Below are 17,699 nucleotides of genomic sequence, written 5' to 3'. Positions count from 1 at the left end.
TAAGCACAGATGTGTATTAGCAATTTTTATGCTAAATAAATATCTAAATATGTATTAGATACAAAGTAAGCACAGATATGTATTAGCGATTTTTAACCATCATCGTTATCCTCATGTCATAATAACGTGACTTGTTATTACCATTTAATAGTCGAAGAAATTGACTTAAAAAGTTGAAGTAAATTCCCCAAGGTCATACAGCTGGATGGAGCCTGGCTCTAAATCTTGGTCAGTAAGGCATCTGAGCATAGAAAACAGAGAAGTAAAAGATATCCAAGTTGTAAATAAGTCAAGGACAGAATCCTTGAAGTTTAATTAGCTTTTTTCTTACTATCCTTTCCATTTCTAGGCCATAAAATAGCCCTTTTCTACATAGCTCTAACCATACTGTAGGTGTTATTTAATAAGGTTTATAGGTACTGGGGTGCTATAAAGGTTAAACAACCAGCTCTATGGAGGGAAAAAAAAAAGGTTACATGTTTATGTGTTTAATTTACAAATAAAAATTATATAATGCCTTTTGTTACAAATTCCATGCAGCCAGTTGGTTCTCACAGAGTATTTTTGATTATTTTGGCCCAAATCTCATGTCCATAATCAATCTAAGGTTTTCATAGACGAACAAGTGTTGTCCTGATATGAAATACCAACTCCTTTCCCTTCTTACTGAACACATTAGAATTTCCCTTATTTGTCGGTGACCTGAGCATTGTCTTTACTGAACTGGATAGCAGGGCTTGAATATTGGAAGAATATTTCCTCACATTTTTATACTGTTCACAGTGTATTGACAAAAGGCAAAACATCCTTTTGATCTGTATCATTAGCATTTTTTATCACTTTCTTGAGTTTAGGGAGTCAGTAAAATAGTCCGTCCCCAATTTGTAGCATTTGGCAACTTCTACTGTAAATACTCCCACCGTGGCAGTGTCAGGCTATCAAAGCAACATCACTGAACACGTGGAAAAGATGTGAAGTAACTCATCAGTATGTAGTTTTTCCACTACAGAGATATAATAGACACAAATAACGTAAAGAGCATAAATAACAGTAAAATTATGTAAAGTAGGAAGTGATGAATTGTGGTATATATTACCTTTCACATAATTTCTCCAGTTACCAAGTATACGTAATTCAATTTTAAGTAAAGCCTATGTTAACACAAGATTCCCGAAAATTTAACCATTGTTTTTTGTGAGCTGGTACAGATTGACTCCAGACCCACTGGTTATGGCCAAGGAGATCTGAAACACTCCTGTGTCTACATTACCTAGTCAGTTAATTATTAATAAATAACTTAATGGTTTTATTTACATGCCAGGCCACATAATATGTTGCATATTAACATGGATTGAATCATCTGTCACTACAATTATATATTATCTGCCCTAGTCTATATATATTAAGTCCAGGAAGGTTGTCTTTTTCAGATACCTTCAAGCTTCAAGTTCATTGTATAGTTCTAGGATTCAGACTATGGAATCAAGCAGTGTTGGTCAGAATTCCCAATTGCCCACATAATAGCTGGGTACTCTTGGGCAAGTTGTATAACCTCCCTAAATTTCAATTGCCTTATCTATAAAATGATCATAATAATGGTACTTGTATCTTAAGGTTGTCGAGATAAATGAAACTCTGTGTATAAAATGCCTGCATATAATTAGTGCTCAAGAAATGGGACACACACAATTATATATACACTCATTACTTGCAAATTATAATGTATTTTAAATTCTGATTATGTTCTATGTTTGAGCATATGACAAAAATGAAATTTTTAGCAAGGATAAATAATTAGAAGCAAAATGTTGTGTTTTATCATATTGCTGTAGACAAGGGTGATTATTTGTTTATAGGCAGGATATCGTGCTTTTAAAATTACCCTTTTTTTTTTTTTTTGTAAATTCTCTCTCATTTGATGGTTCAAGAAGTTTCTGTCTGAGAGGCTGTAAGTCATTCACTCTCAGGTTGGGTCTTGGACCCTGTGTTCTTGAAGTCTATATTCTTACCAGAAAGGACCAGATAGGGCCCTGCTGACAGTGGTATGGGGCAAAGGTAAGTAAGTGATGGTCAGGAGAGGAGTACCATAAAAAACTTGAGGCCCCCAATGCAGACAGAGGGTGGCATTGGAGAAACATCTTGGGCTTTGGAGGGCTTTAGCCTTCTAAATTGGTTCCTAATCACATTGTGGACTTTAGAACTGTGTAACTTTGAACAGGTTACTTATCCTACCTCTCTTTTCTTATTTCTCAAATGAGGGTAGTAATTGGACTTACCTCATACACTGGAAAACCATTAGCACTTAGGATGAATTCAGAAGATATTCGCTCTTTTGCCACACTTTGCCTCCTCTCTTTCCGGTCCCCTTCTTGTTCTTCCTTACCCACAATTATTCACTCCTCTTTGTCCACCTCTCCTCACTCCAGTGGGAGAGGTTGGAAAGACACTTGATGGAAAAATCCATTGTTTCATATCAGCCCTCATATATAGTTAGGATTTTAAATATTGAAATTTTAAATATTTTAAATTGTAAGAAGCAATGATGTAATTAAAAGAAAGTGGAAAAATCAAATCACTCTAAATCACATTAACAAAAATCATTTTTTAAAAGATTCTATTTTTATTTTAGAGAGAGATTAAGCATGGGCGCATGGGAGAGAGGGGTGGGCAGAGAAGGAAGGGGAAGAAAAGGGAGAGAATCCCAAGCAGACTCTGTGCCAAGCCCCCACACGGGACCGCATGTGGGCCTGGATCTTATAACACTGAGTTCATGACCCTGAGATCATGACCGGAGCTGAAACCAAGAGTCAGATGCTTAAACCCATTGAGCCACCCAAATGCCCCAACAAAAATCTTTAATCTTTGCTTATTAGCTTTTACCTGTTGTAAGTCTTATATTTTAAAAATCGTGACATATGTGTAATTTTAATATGTTTACTTAATATTATATAATAAAAATCTTGACATATTTCTCCCTCTTTTATATAAATGATATAAATATAGTTTTATTTGTTTGCCATAAGAAATCATGATTATTTCCATAATGCCCAGTATTTAAATTTTTATTTTTCCTTCTGCTATGTTAGTGGATGCTAAAAAATATTTTGGAAGCCACTGCTCTAGATGATTTGTAACATGTTTTACATCTCCTACTTTCTATGATTTCATTATTTATGTAATAACCCACAGAATGCCCAAGCCACAGTCCTTCCTTCCTTTTTTCTGTTCCAAAGCCAACTTTGGTTTTGTTTTTCTTTTCTTTTTTCCCTTCCCTTCCTCCATCCTTCCACAGATATTTATTTTTATTTATTTTTATTTATTTTTTTAAGATTTTATTTGTTTATTTGACAGAGAGAGAGAGAGACAGCCAGAGAGGGAATACAAGCAGGGGGGGGGTGGGAAAGGGGGAAGCAGGCTCCCCACTGAGCAGGGAGCCCGATGCAGGGGCTTGATCCCAGGACCCTGGGACAATGACCTGACCTGAAGGCAGACACGTAACCAACTGAGCCACCCAGGTACCCCAACAAATATTTCCAAACTATAACTCTGGGCCTGATGCCATTTTAGGTACTGAACAAACTGGACCCCTTTATACCAGATAGAAGCAATGGGAAGCTCCAAGCCGTTGCCTTCAAGAGGCTTCCTTCTTTCAGAGAAGTCTTGGGCTTCCTAGCCCTCCTCTGACTGACTTACAGCCTGAACTAGCCTTCAGTTTCCTCACTCAGAGGCATGCTGTGCTCTTGCCCAGAGTCTGCCTTTTGCCCCCTTGGGATATTTCTTAGTCTCTTGGTTATTGACTCAGCCTTATGCCTACCTTATTGTTTTTTTTTTTAATTAATATTAATGTATTATTTGCCCCAGGGGTACAGGTCTGTGAATTATCAGTCTTACACAATTCAGAGCACTCAGCGTAGCACATACCCTCCGCAATGTCCATAACCCAGCCACCCTATCCCTCCCTCCTTCCCCCTACCTAGCAGCCCTTAGTTTGCTTCCTGAGATAAAGAGTCTCTTATGGTTTGTCTCCCTTCCCAGGTGCATCTTGTTTCATTTTTTCCCTCCCTTCCCCCCACGACCCCCTGCCCTGCCTCTCAAATTCCTCATATCAGAGAGATCATATAATAACTGTCTTTCTCTGATTGACTTATTTCACTTAGCATAATACCCTCTAGTTCCATCTATGTCATTGCAAATGGCAAGATTTCATTTTTTTGATGGTTGCACAGTATTCCATTATATATATATAAAACATCTTCTTTATCCATTCATCTGTTGATGGACATCTAGGTTCTTTCCATAGTTTGGCTATTGTGAATATTGCTGCTATAAACATTTGGGTGCACGTGCCCCTTCGGATCACTACGTTTATATCTTTAGGGTAAATACCCAGTAGTGCGATTGCTGGGTTGTAGGATGGCTCTATTTTCAACTTTTTGAGGAACTTCTATACTGTTTTCCAGAGTGGCTGCAGCAGCTTGTGTTCCCACCAACAGTGTAGGAGGGTTCCCCTCTCTCTGCATCCTCACCAACATCTGTCCTTTCCTGACTTGTTAATTTTAGCCATTCTGACTGGTGTGAGGTGGTATCTCACTGTGGTTTTGATTTTTATTTCTCTGATGCCGAGTGATGTTGAACACTTTTTCATGTGTCTATTAGCCATTTGGATGTCTTCTTTGTAGAAATGTATGTTATGTCCTCTGCCCCATTTCTTGATTGGATTATTTGTTCTTTGGGTGTTGAGTTTGATAAGTTCTTTATAGATTTTGGATACTAGCCCTTTATCTGATAGGTCATTTGTAAATATCTTCTCCCATGCTGTAGGTTGTCTTTTGGTTTTGTTGACTGTTTCTTTTGCTGTACAAAATCTTTTATCTTGATGAAGTCCCAATAGTTCATTTTTGCCCTTGCTTCCCTTGCCTTTGGCGATGATCCTAGGAAGAAGTTGCCACAGCTGAGGTCAAAGAGGTTGCTGCCTGTGTCCTCCTCAAGGATTTTGATGGATTCCTGTCTCACATTGAGGTCTTTCATACATTTTGAGTCTATTTTGTGTGTGTGTGTGGTGTAAGAATGGTCGAGTTTCATTCTTCTGCATGTGGCTGTCCAATTTTCCCAACACCATTTGTTGAAGAGACTGTCTTTTTTTTTTTTTTTTTTTAGATTTATTTATTTATTTATTTGACAGAGAGATTACAAGTAGGCAGAGAGGCAGGCAGAGAGAGACAGGGGAAAGCAGGCTCCCTGCTGAGCAGAGAGCCCGATGCGGGGCTCAATCCCAGGACCCTGAGATCATGACCTGAGCTGGAGGCAGAGGCTTAACCCACTGAGCCACCCAGGCACCCCGAGACTGTCTTTTTTTGATTGGACATTCCTTCCTGCTTTGTCAAAGATTAGTTGGCCATAGAGTTGAGGGTCCATTTCTGGACTCTCTATTTTGTTCCATTGATCTTTGTGTCTGTTTTTGTGCCAGTACCTTGCTGTCTTGATGATGACAGCTTTGTAATAGAGCTTGAAGTCTGGAATTGTGATGCTGCCAACTTTGGTTTTCTGTTTCAGCATTCCTCTTGCTATTTGGGGTCTTCTGGTTCCATATAAATTTTAGGATTATTTGTTCCATTTCCTTGAAAAAATTGATGGTATTTTGATAGGGATTGAATTAAATGTGTAGATTATTCTAGGTAGCATAGACATTTTCACAATATTTGTTCTTCCAATCTATGAGCATGGAACTATTTTCTATTTCTATGTGTCTTTCTCAATTTCTTTCATGAGTGCTTTATAGTTTTCTGCATACAGATTCTTTGTGTCTTTGGTTAGGTTTATTCCCAGGTATGTTACAGTTTTGGGTGCAATTGTAAATGGGATTGACTCCTTAATTTCTCTTTTTTCTGTCTTGCTGTTGGTGTACAGAAATGCAATTGATTTCTGTGCATTGATTTTATATCCTGATACTTTACTGAATTCCTGTATGAGTTCTAGCAGTTTTGGAGTGGAGTCTTATGGGTTTTCCACATAAAGTATTAGATCATCTGCAAAGAATGAGAGTTTGACTTTTTCTTTGCTGATTCAGATGCCTTTAATTTCTTTTTGTTGTCTGATTGCTGAGGCTAGGATTTCTAGTACTATGTCGAACAGTAGAGGTGATAGTAGACAGCCCTGCCATGTTCCTGACCTTAGGGGAAAAGCTCTCAGTTTTCCCCATTGAGAATGATATTTACTGTAGGTTTTTTGTAAATGGCCTTCATGATATTGAGGTTTGTACCCACTATCCCTACACTGTGAGGAGTTTTGATCAAGAAAGGATGTTGTGTTTTGTCAAATGCTTTTTCAGCATCTATTGAGAGTATCATATGGTTCTGGTTCTTTCCTTTATTAATGTATTATATCACATTGATTGATTTGCAGATGTTGCAGCCCAGGAATAAATTCCACTTGGTCTTGGTGAATAATCCTTATAATGTACTGTTGGATTCTATTGGCTAGTATTTTGGTGAGAATTTTAGCATCTGTGTTCATCAGAGATATTGGTCAGTAATTCTTCTTTTTGGTGGGGTCTTTGTCTGGTTTTGGGATCAAGGTAATGCTGGCCTCATAAAATGAGTTTGGAAGTTTTCCTTCCATTTCTATTTTTTGGAACAGTTTCAGGAGAATAAGTATTAATCCTTTAAAAGTTTGGTAGAATTTCCCTGCAAAGCCATCTGGCCCTGGGCTCTTGTTTGTTGGGAGATTTTTGATGACTGCTTCAATCTCCTTACTGGTTATGGGTCTGTTCAGGTTTTCTATTTCTTCCTCGTTCAGTTTTGGTAGTTTATATGTCTCTAGGAATGCATCCATTTCTTCCAGATTGTCAAATTTGCTGGTGTATAGTTGCTCATAATATGTTCTTATAATTATTTGTATTTCTTTGGTGTTGGTTGTGATCTCTCCTCTTTCATTCATGATTCTATTAATTTGGGTCCTTTCTGTTTTCTTTTTGATAAGTCTGGCCAGGGGTTTATCAATCTTATTAATTCTTTCAAAGAATGAGCTCCTAGTTTTGTTGATTTATTCTACTGTTCTTTTGGTTTCTATTTCATTGATTTCTACTCTGATCTTTATAATTTCTCTTCTTCTGCTGGGTTTAGGCTTTCTTTGTTGTTCTTTCTCCAGCTCCTTTAGGTGTAGGGCTAGGTTGTGTACTTGAGAACTTTCTTATTTCTTGTGAAAGGCTTGTTTTGCTATATACTTTCGTCTTAGTACCACCTTTGCTGTGTCCCAAAGATTTTGAACAGCTGTGTGTTCATTTGTTTCCATGATTTTTTTCAATTCTTTCATTTCCTGGTGGACCCATTCATTCTTTAGTAGGATGCTCTTTAGCTTCCATGTATTGAGTTCTTTCCAACTTTCCTCTTGTGATTGAGTTCTAGCTTCAGAGCATTATGGTCTGAAAATATGGAGGGAAGGATCCCAGTCTTTTGGTACTGGTTGAGACCTGATTTGTGACTGAGGATGTGCTCTATTCTGGAGAATATTTTATGTGCACTAGAGAAGAATGTATATTCTGTTGCTTTGGGTTGGAATGTTCTGAATATATCTGTGAAGTCCTCCACAGATGTCCAGTGTGTCATTTAAGGCCTCTATTTCCTTGTTGATCTTCTGCTTGGATGATCTGTCCATGTCAGTGAGGGGGGCGTTAAAGTCCCCCACTATTATTGTATTATTGTTGATGTGTTTCTTTGATTTTGTTATTAACTGGTTTATAGAGTTGGCTGCTCCCATGTTAGGGGCATAGATATTTAAAATTGTTAGATCTTTTTGTTGGACGGACCCTTTGAATATGATATAGTGTCCTTCCTCATCTCTCATTATAGTCTTTGGCTTAAAATCTAATTTATCTGATATAAGGATTGTCACCCCAGTTTTCTTCTGATGTCCATTAGCATGGTAAGTTGTTTTCCACCCCTCACATTAAATCTGGAGGTGTCTTTGAGTCTAAAATGAGTTTGTTGCGGACAGTATATCAATGGGTCTTGTTTTTTTTTTTTTTTAATCCATTCTGATACCCTGTGTCTTTTGATTGGGACATTTAGCCCATTTACATTCAGGGTAACTACTGAAAGATATGAATTTAGTGTCATTGTACTGACTGTAAGGTGACTGTTACTGTATATTGTCTCTGTTCCTTTCTGGTCTGTTACTTTTAGGCTGTCTCTTAGGTTAGAGGACCCCTTTCAATATTTTCTGTAGGGCTGTTTGGTCTTTGCAAATTCTTTTAGTTTTTGTTTGTCCTGGAAGCTTTTTAAAAAATCTCCCATGATAGCCTAGCTGGATATAGTATTCTTGGCTGCATATTTTTCTCGTTTAGTGCTCTGAATATATCATGCCAGTCCTTTCTGGCCTGCCACATCTCTGTGGATAGGTCTGCTGCCAATATTAATACTTCTACCACTGTAGATTACAGAGCTCTTGTCCTGAACTGCATTCAGGATTTTCTCTTTGTCATTGAGACTTGTAAGTTTTACTATTAGATAATGGGGTGTTGACCTACTTTTATTGATTTTGAGGGAAATTCTCTGTGCTTCTGTATTTTGATGCTTTTTCCTCGCCAAATTAGGGAAATTCTCTGCTGTAATTTGCTCCAATATATCTTCTGCCCCTCTCACTCTTTCTTCTTCTTCTGGGATCCCAATTATTCCAATATTGTTTCCTCTTACGGTATCACTTATCTCTCGAATTCTCCCCTCGTGGTCCAGTAGTTGTTTATCTCTCTTTTTCTCAACTTCTTTATTCTCCATCATTTGGTCTTCTATATTACTAATTCTCTGTTCTTCCTTATCTATCCTACCAGTAAGAGCCTCCATTTTTTTAATTCAACCTCATTAAGCACTTATTAAATTTCATCTTGGTTAGATTTTGGTTCCTTCTTTTCTCCAGAAAGGGATTTTATTTCTTCGGAAAGGGATTCTCTAGTATCTCTAGTATCTAGTATCTAGTATCTCTAGTATCTTCCATGCTTTTTTCTCTAGTATCTTCCGTGCTTTTTTCAAGCACACATAGTACTTTGATAATTGTCATTCTGAACTCTAATTCTGACATCTTACTAATGTCCATATTGATTAGGTCCCTAGCCATTGATAGTTCCTTTTGTTCTTTTTTTTTGAGGTGAGTTTTTCTGCCTTGTCATTTCATCCAGAAAAGAATAGATGAATGAGAGAACAAAATACTAAAAGGATAGCAATGACCCCAGAAAAATATACACTAACCAAATCAGAAGAGACTCAAAACTGGGGAGAAGAAAGGGGGAGGATATATATATATATATATATATATATATATATATATATAATATTTATATTATATATATAAATAAAAAAATAAAAATAAAAATATCATTTTATTTTATAATATTTAATTTAAAAATAATATTTTATATACATATATATATGTATATATATATGGAATGGTGAATAGAACAGGGCCACAACCTTGATTTTGGGTGTATTTTGGTCTGTTAGAAGAAACTGCCTCCCCAAATTTTAAAGATTTTATTTATTTGACAGAGAGAGAGAGAGATCACAAGTAGTCAGAGAAGCAGGCAGAGGGGAGGGGTAAGCAGGCCCCCCTTCCTGAGCACAGAGCCTGAGGCAGGGCTCGATCCCAAGACCCTGGGACCATCACCTGACCTGAGGGCAGAGGCTTAACTCACGGAGCCAACTAGGCTCCCCTGCCTCCCCAAATTTTAAAGAAAAAAAAACTTATATAAATACAAAAATAAGGGTAAACATGGTGAAGGGATGGAATATGACCATAGAGATGAAAATTAAAAAAGATTCTAGAAAAGGAATTGATAAGATAAGAAGTTGGTTGAAAAAAAGAAAAAGAAGAGGAAAGAATGTGATCAGGCTGGAGACTAGAACAAAGCCATGAACTAGATTTAGGATGTATTTTGATCTCTTAGAAGAAACTGTACTCCAAATTTTAAAGAAAGAAAAACCTATATGTATACAAAAAATAAGTCAGAATATGACTATAACAATGAAAATTTTAAAAGGTTTTTTTAAAAGGTATTGATAAGATAAAATAGTTTAAAAAGGTTAAAATAGATAAGATAAAAATTTTTTTTAAATAGAATAAGAAAGAAATAAAATTTAAGAAATTTAACTTTGGAAGACTAAAGAATCATGGGGAAAAAGCCCTGAATTCTATGTGTTGCATTCTGCAAGCTCTGGAGTTTTGCAGTTCTCATTGATAGGTGAACTTGGTCTTGGCTAGGTGTTCTTGCTGTTCTTCTGGGGGCGGGGCCTGTTGCAGTGATTCGCAAATGTCTTTGCCTGAGGTGGAATTGCACCACCCTTGCCAGGGGCACGGATAAGTAATCTGCTTGAGTTTGCTCTGGGAGCTTTTATTCCCTGAATGCTTTCTGTAGAGCTTTGGAGGAGTAGAATGAAAGTGGTGGCCTCCCAATCTCTGGCCTAGAGGAGCCAAGAGCTCAGAGTCCCATTCCTCAGTGCACCCTCAGATAAAAGCAGTCAATCTCTCCCGCCTCCCTGGTCTGTGGCCGCACTCTGCGCTCATCCAGCCTGTGACTGAGTGTTTCAGTCTCTGGCGTGTGGCCTCATTGGGAGTCTCCAAACACAGCTGATTCCTGCACTCCGTTCCCGTGTGCTTTTCCCAGAGGAGGAAGGAGCGGGTTTCCCCAGATCTGCCACTTGTGGGGTCCTTGCTTGAAGAGCAGTGACCTGACTGTGCTTCGGATTACCATTTAAGGTAACCCCCAGCTGGAAGCCCCTCCTCTGTCTCTGCAGCCGGCTTCCCTGCTCCAATACCTGAGAGCTCTGCCACCCTCAAGCACCCCTGGTCTTTTTGTGACCCTGCAGGTCCTAAGACCACATTGTCCCTGTGAGGGCTCCACCTCCCCCGCTTAGCCTCTGGAGTGCCATCCCTCAGTGGAGCAGACTTCTAAAAGTTCCAATTTTGTGCTGGACTGCCCTACCACTTGCCAGGAGCTGGCCCCTCCCCCTGCAGTCTCTTTTCCTGTATATCACCTAGGATTCACCTCTCCATAGGTCCTACTTCCTGGAAGTGGTTGATTTTCTGTTCATAGAATTGCTGCTCTCCTTCTCTTTGATCTCCTGTTGAGTTTGTAGGTGTTCAGAATGGCTTGATAGCTATCTAACTGAACTTCTAGGACCCGATGAAATTTAGATTTCCCACTCCTCCGCCATCTTGCTCTTCCCCTTACCTTACTGTTTTTCATTCCATCCCCATTTCTTGACTTCTGGCTCTGACAATATAGGGACATTTCTGCTCCTAAACTCCTCTGCCATTCCCAACCCAATGTGTCTGTCATGAGACTTTCTGTCTTGCTTCACAGTGAAAAGCATGGTGCTTTCACCTGGGAGCAGGTCAGGAGTCTCCTTCTTTGGTGGGTTCTTTGGCTTCCAATTTAATCTTTCAGGTGATGGCAAATTTTCACCTCTGATTCTGGCAACATGGCTCACACATGTTGTGTTGAATTATAATCATTGTATAGCCCATTTTATCTTTGACATTAAAATTTTTTATTCATTCAGTCATCATGCACTGACTTCTTCCTATATTTCTGGCAGCATGTTGGGTACAAGGGTTAATAGTATAGTTAATCTTGGAAAGTTAATACAGTTAATCTTGAAAGCTCTCTCTTAGTATGAATAAGAAACAAGCAAGGACATAATCACTGTTCCATGTCTTCATGTGTCATGATAGTGATCAGGGACAAATTTCCATGATAATACAGAGTATGGGGGGTCATGCTACCAGTCGGTGACTCTTAATAAGCAGTATTAATCATGGTTATCCCTTTTTTTTTCTTTTTTTGATGAGTCAGGAATGCAACCAAAGCCTTCATTTTATTTTTCTTGGTATTCTCAGCACAGGTCTTGGCATATAGTAGGTGGTTATTAAATACATGATAACTAAATGAGTGATGCTTTTTCTTACGAAAGAAAATAAATGTTTTTAGAAGAGTCAGCTTTATACCACAGTTTCAGGGAATGAGTTGTGATGAAAAGTGAAGATTGCTTTTACTTGAAGGAGGCTGACAAATTTCCCAGACCCAGGATCACTTTATGCTGTGTATGATTTAAGGGTGAGTGAGCATGCCAAAGCGCTCCACTTGAGCTGAGTAATGGGGAATGAGTTGTAGAGATGTGGTCTTAGATGGTATTTTGTGAAAAATAGTAAGAGATTTATGGCTATTAAACAACTTTGTAGCTGCCCCCTTCTTGTTTTGAAGCCTGCCAAATCGCTCCTCCTGTGGTCTGTATCATATTCCTTCAGGGCATCCATGATGTTCAGAAATATCCACTGGAATGCAGGTTTCCATGGAATGCACCCAGTGGGAAGGGACTTGAATTTTACATACTCCTCTGAAGACATTTGTTTCCTGCAACCACTGAGTGAAATTCTCACTTTGCAAGTCTCTTATGGAGTGTACTATACTTCCATTGACTCTTTTCCAGTGAGGCTGCCAAAGTTCTCCCTTCCTTCCTGCATTATGGAAATTGCAGTGTGCAGTATATTCATGACTATTATCATTATTGATGTGAGTTTAAAAAGTTATCAGGAACTCTCCAATTGTGAGTAGGGAAAAAGGACAGAAACCTTTAGTATGTTTTGACAAATCTTAGGCAGAAGGACTTACCAGGTTGGCATGAGCATTTCAAGCCTTGGTGTGAAGGGGGTACATATTTACTATTATTTAGCAGCTTTTTCCAATCTATTGTCACACTCAGCAGCCTTAGAAAAAACAGAAATGGGATATTTCATTGCGAAAAAACAACCATAAGTGGCCTTAATCCATGCTGTGCAAGGGCTGGGAAGTTGTTAGAAGAAATTTCCTCTCCTTATGGGTTCATATAAATATAGGATGGTATGGATCAGAGAGGACACAAGAATCTTGTTTTTCTTTTTCAATTTTTTGGTTTAATTTTGAGAAATTTCAAAAATGTAGAAAAGTTGAAAAATAATGAACACATGTAATTACCTTGCCCATGGCAAGGGACAGAATTTGTATTTTCTAATATTTTGACATATTTGTTTCCAATCCTTGTCTTTAAATAAAATAAATAAATCTTTTCTATATACTCGAAGGTCCTCCCACCCTGTTAGTCCCAGTCCTATTACTCTGTCTTCTGGCAGAGACAACCATTTTCATGAATATAGTGTTTAACTTGTATAATTTTTAGATGTTTCCATACAGACATGATGTCAAAGAACTACAAATATATAAATATTATACCGCATTTATCATTTTGTAACTTGTATTTTCACTCTGTGTTAAAATTTTAGACCTATTCAAGTTGAGATACCTAAATCAGGTTTATTACTTTTAAATGCTAAATATTATTCTGTCATGTGAATTTATAACATTTTATTTATCCATTTTCCTCATTGACAGGCATTTGAACTACTTCCAATTTATTCTGTTCTAAATAATCATGCAATAAACCCTGTTTTATGTTCTACTTCATAGACCTGAGTGAAATTTTTAGTGTATACATTTGAAATGGAGTTGCTGTACCAATTTTCAATTTTATTAGATATTGCTATATTACTCTCCAAAGTAGTTGAACGAGTCTCCATTCCCAATGGCAAGGAACAAGAGGATAAAAGTTCTTTCCATTTATTCTCCTTGGCACTTGTTGCAAGACTTGGAAGTTCTCTATTTTGCCCTGCTCGCACTGTTGTATTAGTAATGCATGCTAACCAATTGTGACACTGGAGTTCCAAACAAGTTCTTTATTTGGGGGCAGGTAGTGTGCAAGTTGAAGACATTGCCTTGCCCATTTGTTCCATATGATAATCATGCTTTTCTTAATTGTGCCTGCAAACATAATATTCAGAGAACAAATTGAAAAGATCACATGGACTTCATTTTGATAAGAACCAAGTCAAAGAACTGATAGTTAGAATCTTAATTTGTAGGAGTTTCCCTAAACATCCAGCCATAGAAGTTCCACTGAACGGCACCCTTTGCAAAATTGTTCTTTTCCTGGATTCGTTTCCATGACTCAAGTTTATAAATGGACACTGAGCAGAAAAGTGATTAAACGCTAGGCATAGAATGATGACTGCAAAACAGAACTCGAGCCATACCAGTTTTGCTTTGACTACCACTGGAAATAAAAGTAAATAGCTATTTTACTCTTGGTTATAAAGCTCTAATGTTTTGCCCAGTCAGAGGTATTTGCTGAAAGGTAGTTTCTTCCAGTAATTTTAGGAAAAACTGTCATCAAATTGTCAACAGCCCAAATTGAGATTAAACGCACTAAGAAATATCACAATATAGCAACCTAAAACTCATACTGGAATTGTAGGCCTTTTTAGCATTGAGGTGGAATAGAAACACTGACAGAGAGAGAAACTATGGCCTTCTGCTAAGGAAGAATGGTAGATCTATGGAATGACAGCCTCTATTACTTTGCCCCATATACCCTGCCGCAAGCATTGACTAGGTGCCATATTTAGAACACTGTCACTGTGTCTCATTTATAATGTGGGATTACAGGAGACCCTAACTTCCAAATGGAGGGACATGTGGTGAATTTAGTATTTGATATTTAATCTAATTTCTGACTCTGTTACGTTCTTGCAGCATCCTAAATATCTAATGGTGTAGTATCTAGCAAGTCTTGTCTACTTTTTAAAACAATTTTCTTAGTGACTGAACTTTTATCGTTCTGGACCCAATACCCTTGGATCAAGCTTTAAGCACCACATATTTCCCTTGGAGCTGGAGTGAAGTAATGCTACCTGAAGTCTGTCTCTACCTTAGGGACAGAGCTTCTGACTCTGCCCCATTCAGAACTCTTTCTGTAAGTCTCCAGTGAAAGCCGCTTAATCAAACATCTCAAATGTCAGAAGCGGGGTTTAAAGGGTTTTTCTAGCAAGTAGGTTTAATCTCCTACTTAGTTTTGATTCCTATAATGTAGATAATCTCTTTGGAGAAAAAGGCCTGCTCCTAGCAGGGCAAATATATCCCATAGAACGTATTTCCTATTCCAGAAAGAAAAATGTAGCATTAATGAAATTTACTTTTTCTTGAAACTTGGAAAGGTTGTAAGCTTAGGATTTTGATCCTAGCAGATGTTCTTTTTTGGATATTTAAAAAAAAAAAGTAGTATTTGATTCAGAAGTCTCAGTAAGAATTGCAGTGTTGATGCTTTTTGCTATAAGCAGCCACACTCTGAATGTGACAGACCGATCATTGTTTCTGAGAGACAACTGACCCCATAGCTGTAGTCCTTTGTTCCTGGCCTCATCCCCCATGGCTGTAGAGCTGAGGAGAAAGAAAGATAGCACCGCTTACACATACGGGTCACGCTGTATATAGTTTGGTGGTTAAAGAGCTGTTTGCGTACAATAAAAAAAAAAAAATCTTCAAGGTTTATTTCATATCATTTTCTTTAAGGTGTTGAATGGCAAAATTTTATTGATAACCGTTCCATCCCAAATTTTAGATGAATTTTTCAATGTTGTGGTTAAGCTCAGCCAGAACCCCAACTGCAAGATACACAGGGGTTTCTATCCTTCCGGACGGTCCCTTTCTGAGGCTTGAGCCCTCAGCTTCCGTGTGTCTCTGTGCGACGGGGCCCACACAAACCAGCCCCGGTTTTCCCCGTCCACCCTAGGGCAAAGCTCAGCGTCCTCCCTGGTTTCCAGAGAAATCCACTTGTTGTTAACATTTAATCCGTGGGAAGTACTGGAAGAAGGCCTGTGACAGAGTCTTAACTCTCTACCATTTCTGGCCCTTTTCTCCTCCTCCTTTCGGTTCATGACATAAACAGTCCCCTTGTCTCAGGGCCCTTCCACCTGTAACAAGGCTTCTTGAAGATTTGGATGCCACCCTACACTTGCCAGAACATTAGCTCAGCACAGGCAACTCCTGCTTCCTAAGAAGAGTCTTGGTTGATAATATTTCTTCCAGGCCCAGATCCCTAGGAGGCATGTTTGGTAAATAAAGACATTTAGCGTTTGGTGTTCCTTCATGTTGACATTTTCTTTTATTACACAGGCTTTCAGCGACCGCGCCACAGCTTCTCCAGAGAACCGCTACTCGCCCCTGCCTGCTGCTTCCAGGGAGCTCACCAATCACCGAGGTAGGAACTTGGCTTTTTAGGGCTCTTAGTGGTTGCAGGGAGGGATACTTGGCTGTGCCGAGCTCTGGGCTCGTTATTGCCGTCTCGGCACTTTAGAAGGAACACAGTGCTTTTCAAGTCCTTGATGAGAAAACCATACCTGTCAAGCCTAGCGATTTTAACTCATATTAAACAGAATTTAGTGGTGGTCTACTGGGAAGGCAAATAAATCCATGCTATAATATGATTTTGTGATTTGATTTTTTTTTTTTTTTTTTTTTTTTTTTGCTTTAAGTAAAGAGATTATAGTACTTAAAAATTGCTAAGGAGATCATTACCTGCAGTAAAAGTGATGGAGAAAATTGGGAAACTCACTAATATTTGTAAAAAGTATCATTGTTTGGGGAGTAGTGTAGTTGAAGTCTGTAATTTCAAAATGAATGAACTCTATATTACAGCTAAAAAGAATTCCAGTTTGCCTAGCAACATTGCAGAGAGTCAGTGCGCAGTTTTCCTTAAATTATCTGATCTCCAAAATATTAATTTGGTTTACCCAGTGTTTCCAAAGCCTTGAATTCCTATTGTCATCTCTAGAGTTTGCATGGGATATAATTTAAAACTGCCTTGTTCCTAAACTGGTTGCTTAGAACAAGGATTGTATGGTCACCTTTGTTGGAACTAGAGGGACAGGAAGAGCCATACAGTATAACTTGTTTATTTTATCCTGGTTATGATGACAGCCATGATTCCTAATTGTGAATCTACCCTCCAATGGTAAGTAAGAACAGGCTTCATTTGAGGGCATTCCATATTTTAAATAGTATTTCCACAAGCAGGAAATTCCCCTCATACATTTAGGGAACACAGAGGAAGTACTGTCCCAGGTCTGTCATCCCAACTACATTGTAGGCTAGGTGGGTAGAAACAAAAGCTGTGGAGAGGCCCAGAAAGTAATGAAGTTAGCGCTCAGAGAAGACATGTGGGCTCTGGGCAAATGGCATACTCCTGTTCTGCAGGAAATGATCAAGAGTATGATGCAGGATTCCAGATGTCTGTGATTTGGACATCACAGTTGCCTATTTGATGTCCGAGCACAGTAGAACTTTTCTGCATTTACATATATTTTGGTTCAATTATGATTCTGTTCATTAAGGGTCAGTTTTGTGAAAATCAACTTTGCTCAAAGGCAGGTAGAATGAATAGCTGCCAGCGTGCTATATTTTGAGGGGCATGTATAGATATCCTTCACTGAATGTCCTTATGGAAGTGTCAAACATATTCCTGTAGAGATTTTTTTTGAGAGGGGAGGGGAGTTCCCCTAGGTAAATAATAATACCACATCTAGACAGAATAACAGATTCACTCCAGTGTTATATCCTCATGGATTTATTTAATGGTCTTTTATATTTGAATAAAGGTATTTTTAATCTATACCCATTGAGTATACTACAAAGGAACTGACGGCTCAGAACCCTTAAGCCTACTTATAAAAGTTGATCTAGCCATGAAATTGAGATTTCACAACAGAAGGACATGTCAGATCAATGATAAGCCTCCATAATAGGACGAAGATCATTCGTCACTATAATGGTAAAATAAGAAATC

General features: G+C 38.2%; 1 protein-coding gene across 1 annotated transcript in view; it reads left to right on the top strand.

The window, feature by feature from the left end:
- Window positions 1–17,699, top strand: part of LRMDA (leucine rich melanocyte differentiation associated) — a 1,037,695-nt gene that overhangs the window by 815,672 nt on the left and 204,324 nt on the right. Inside the window, exon 6 of the mRNA XM_080822502.1 lies at window positions 16,031–16,115. Coding sequence (XP_080678628.1) covers window positions 16,031–16,115 — 85 coding nt within the window. The remainder of the gene's footprint in view (window positions 1–16,030; window positions 16,116–17,699) is intronic.

This window comes from Martes martes (assembly GCF_963455335.1).
Source record: "Martes martes genome assembly, chromosome: 14".
NCBI lineage: Eukaryota > Metazoa > Chordata > Mammalia > Carnivora > Mustelidae > Martes > Martes martes.
This window is presented reverse-complemented; position numbering and strand designations above follow the sequence as displayed.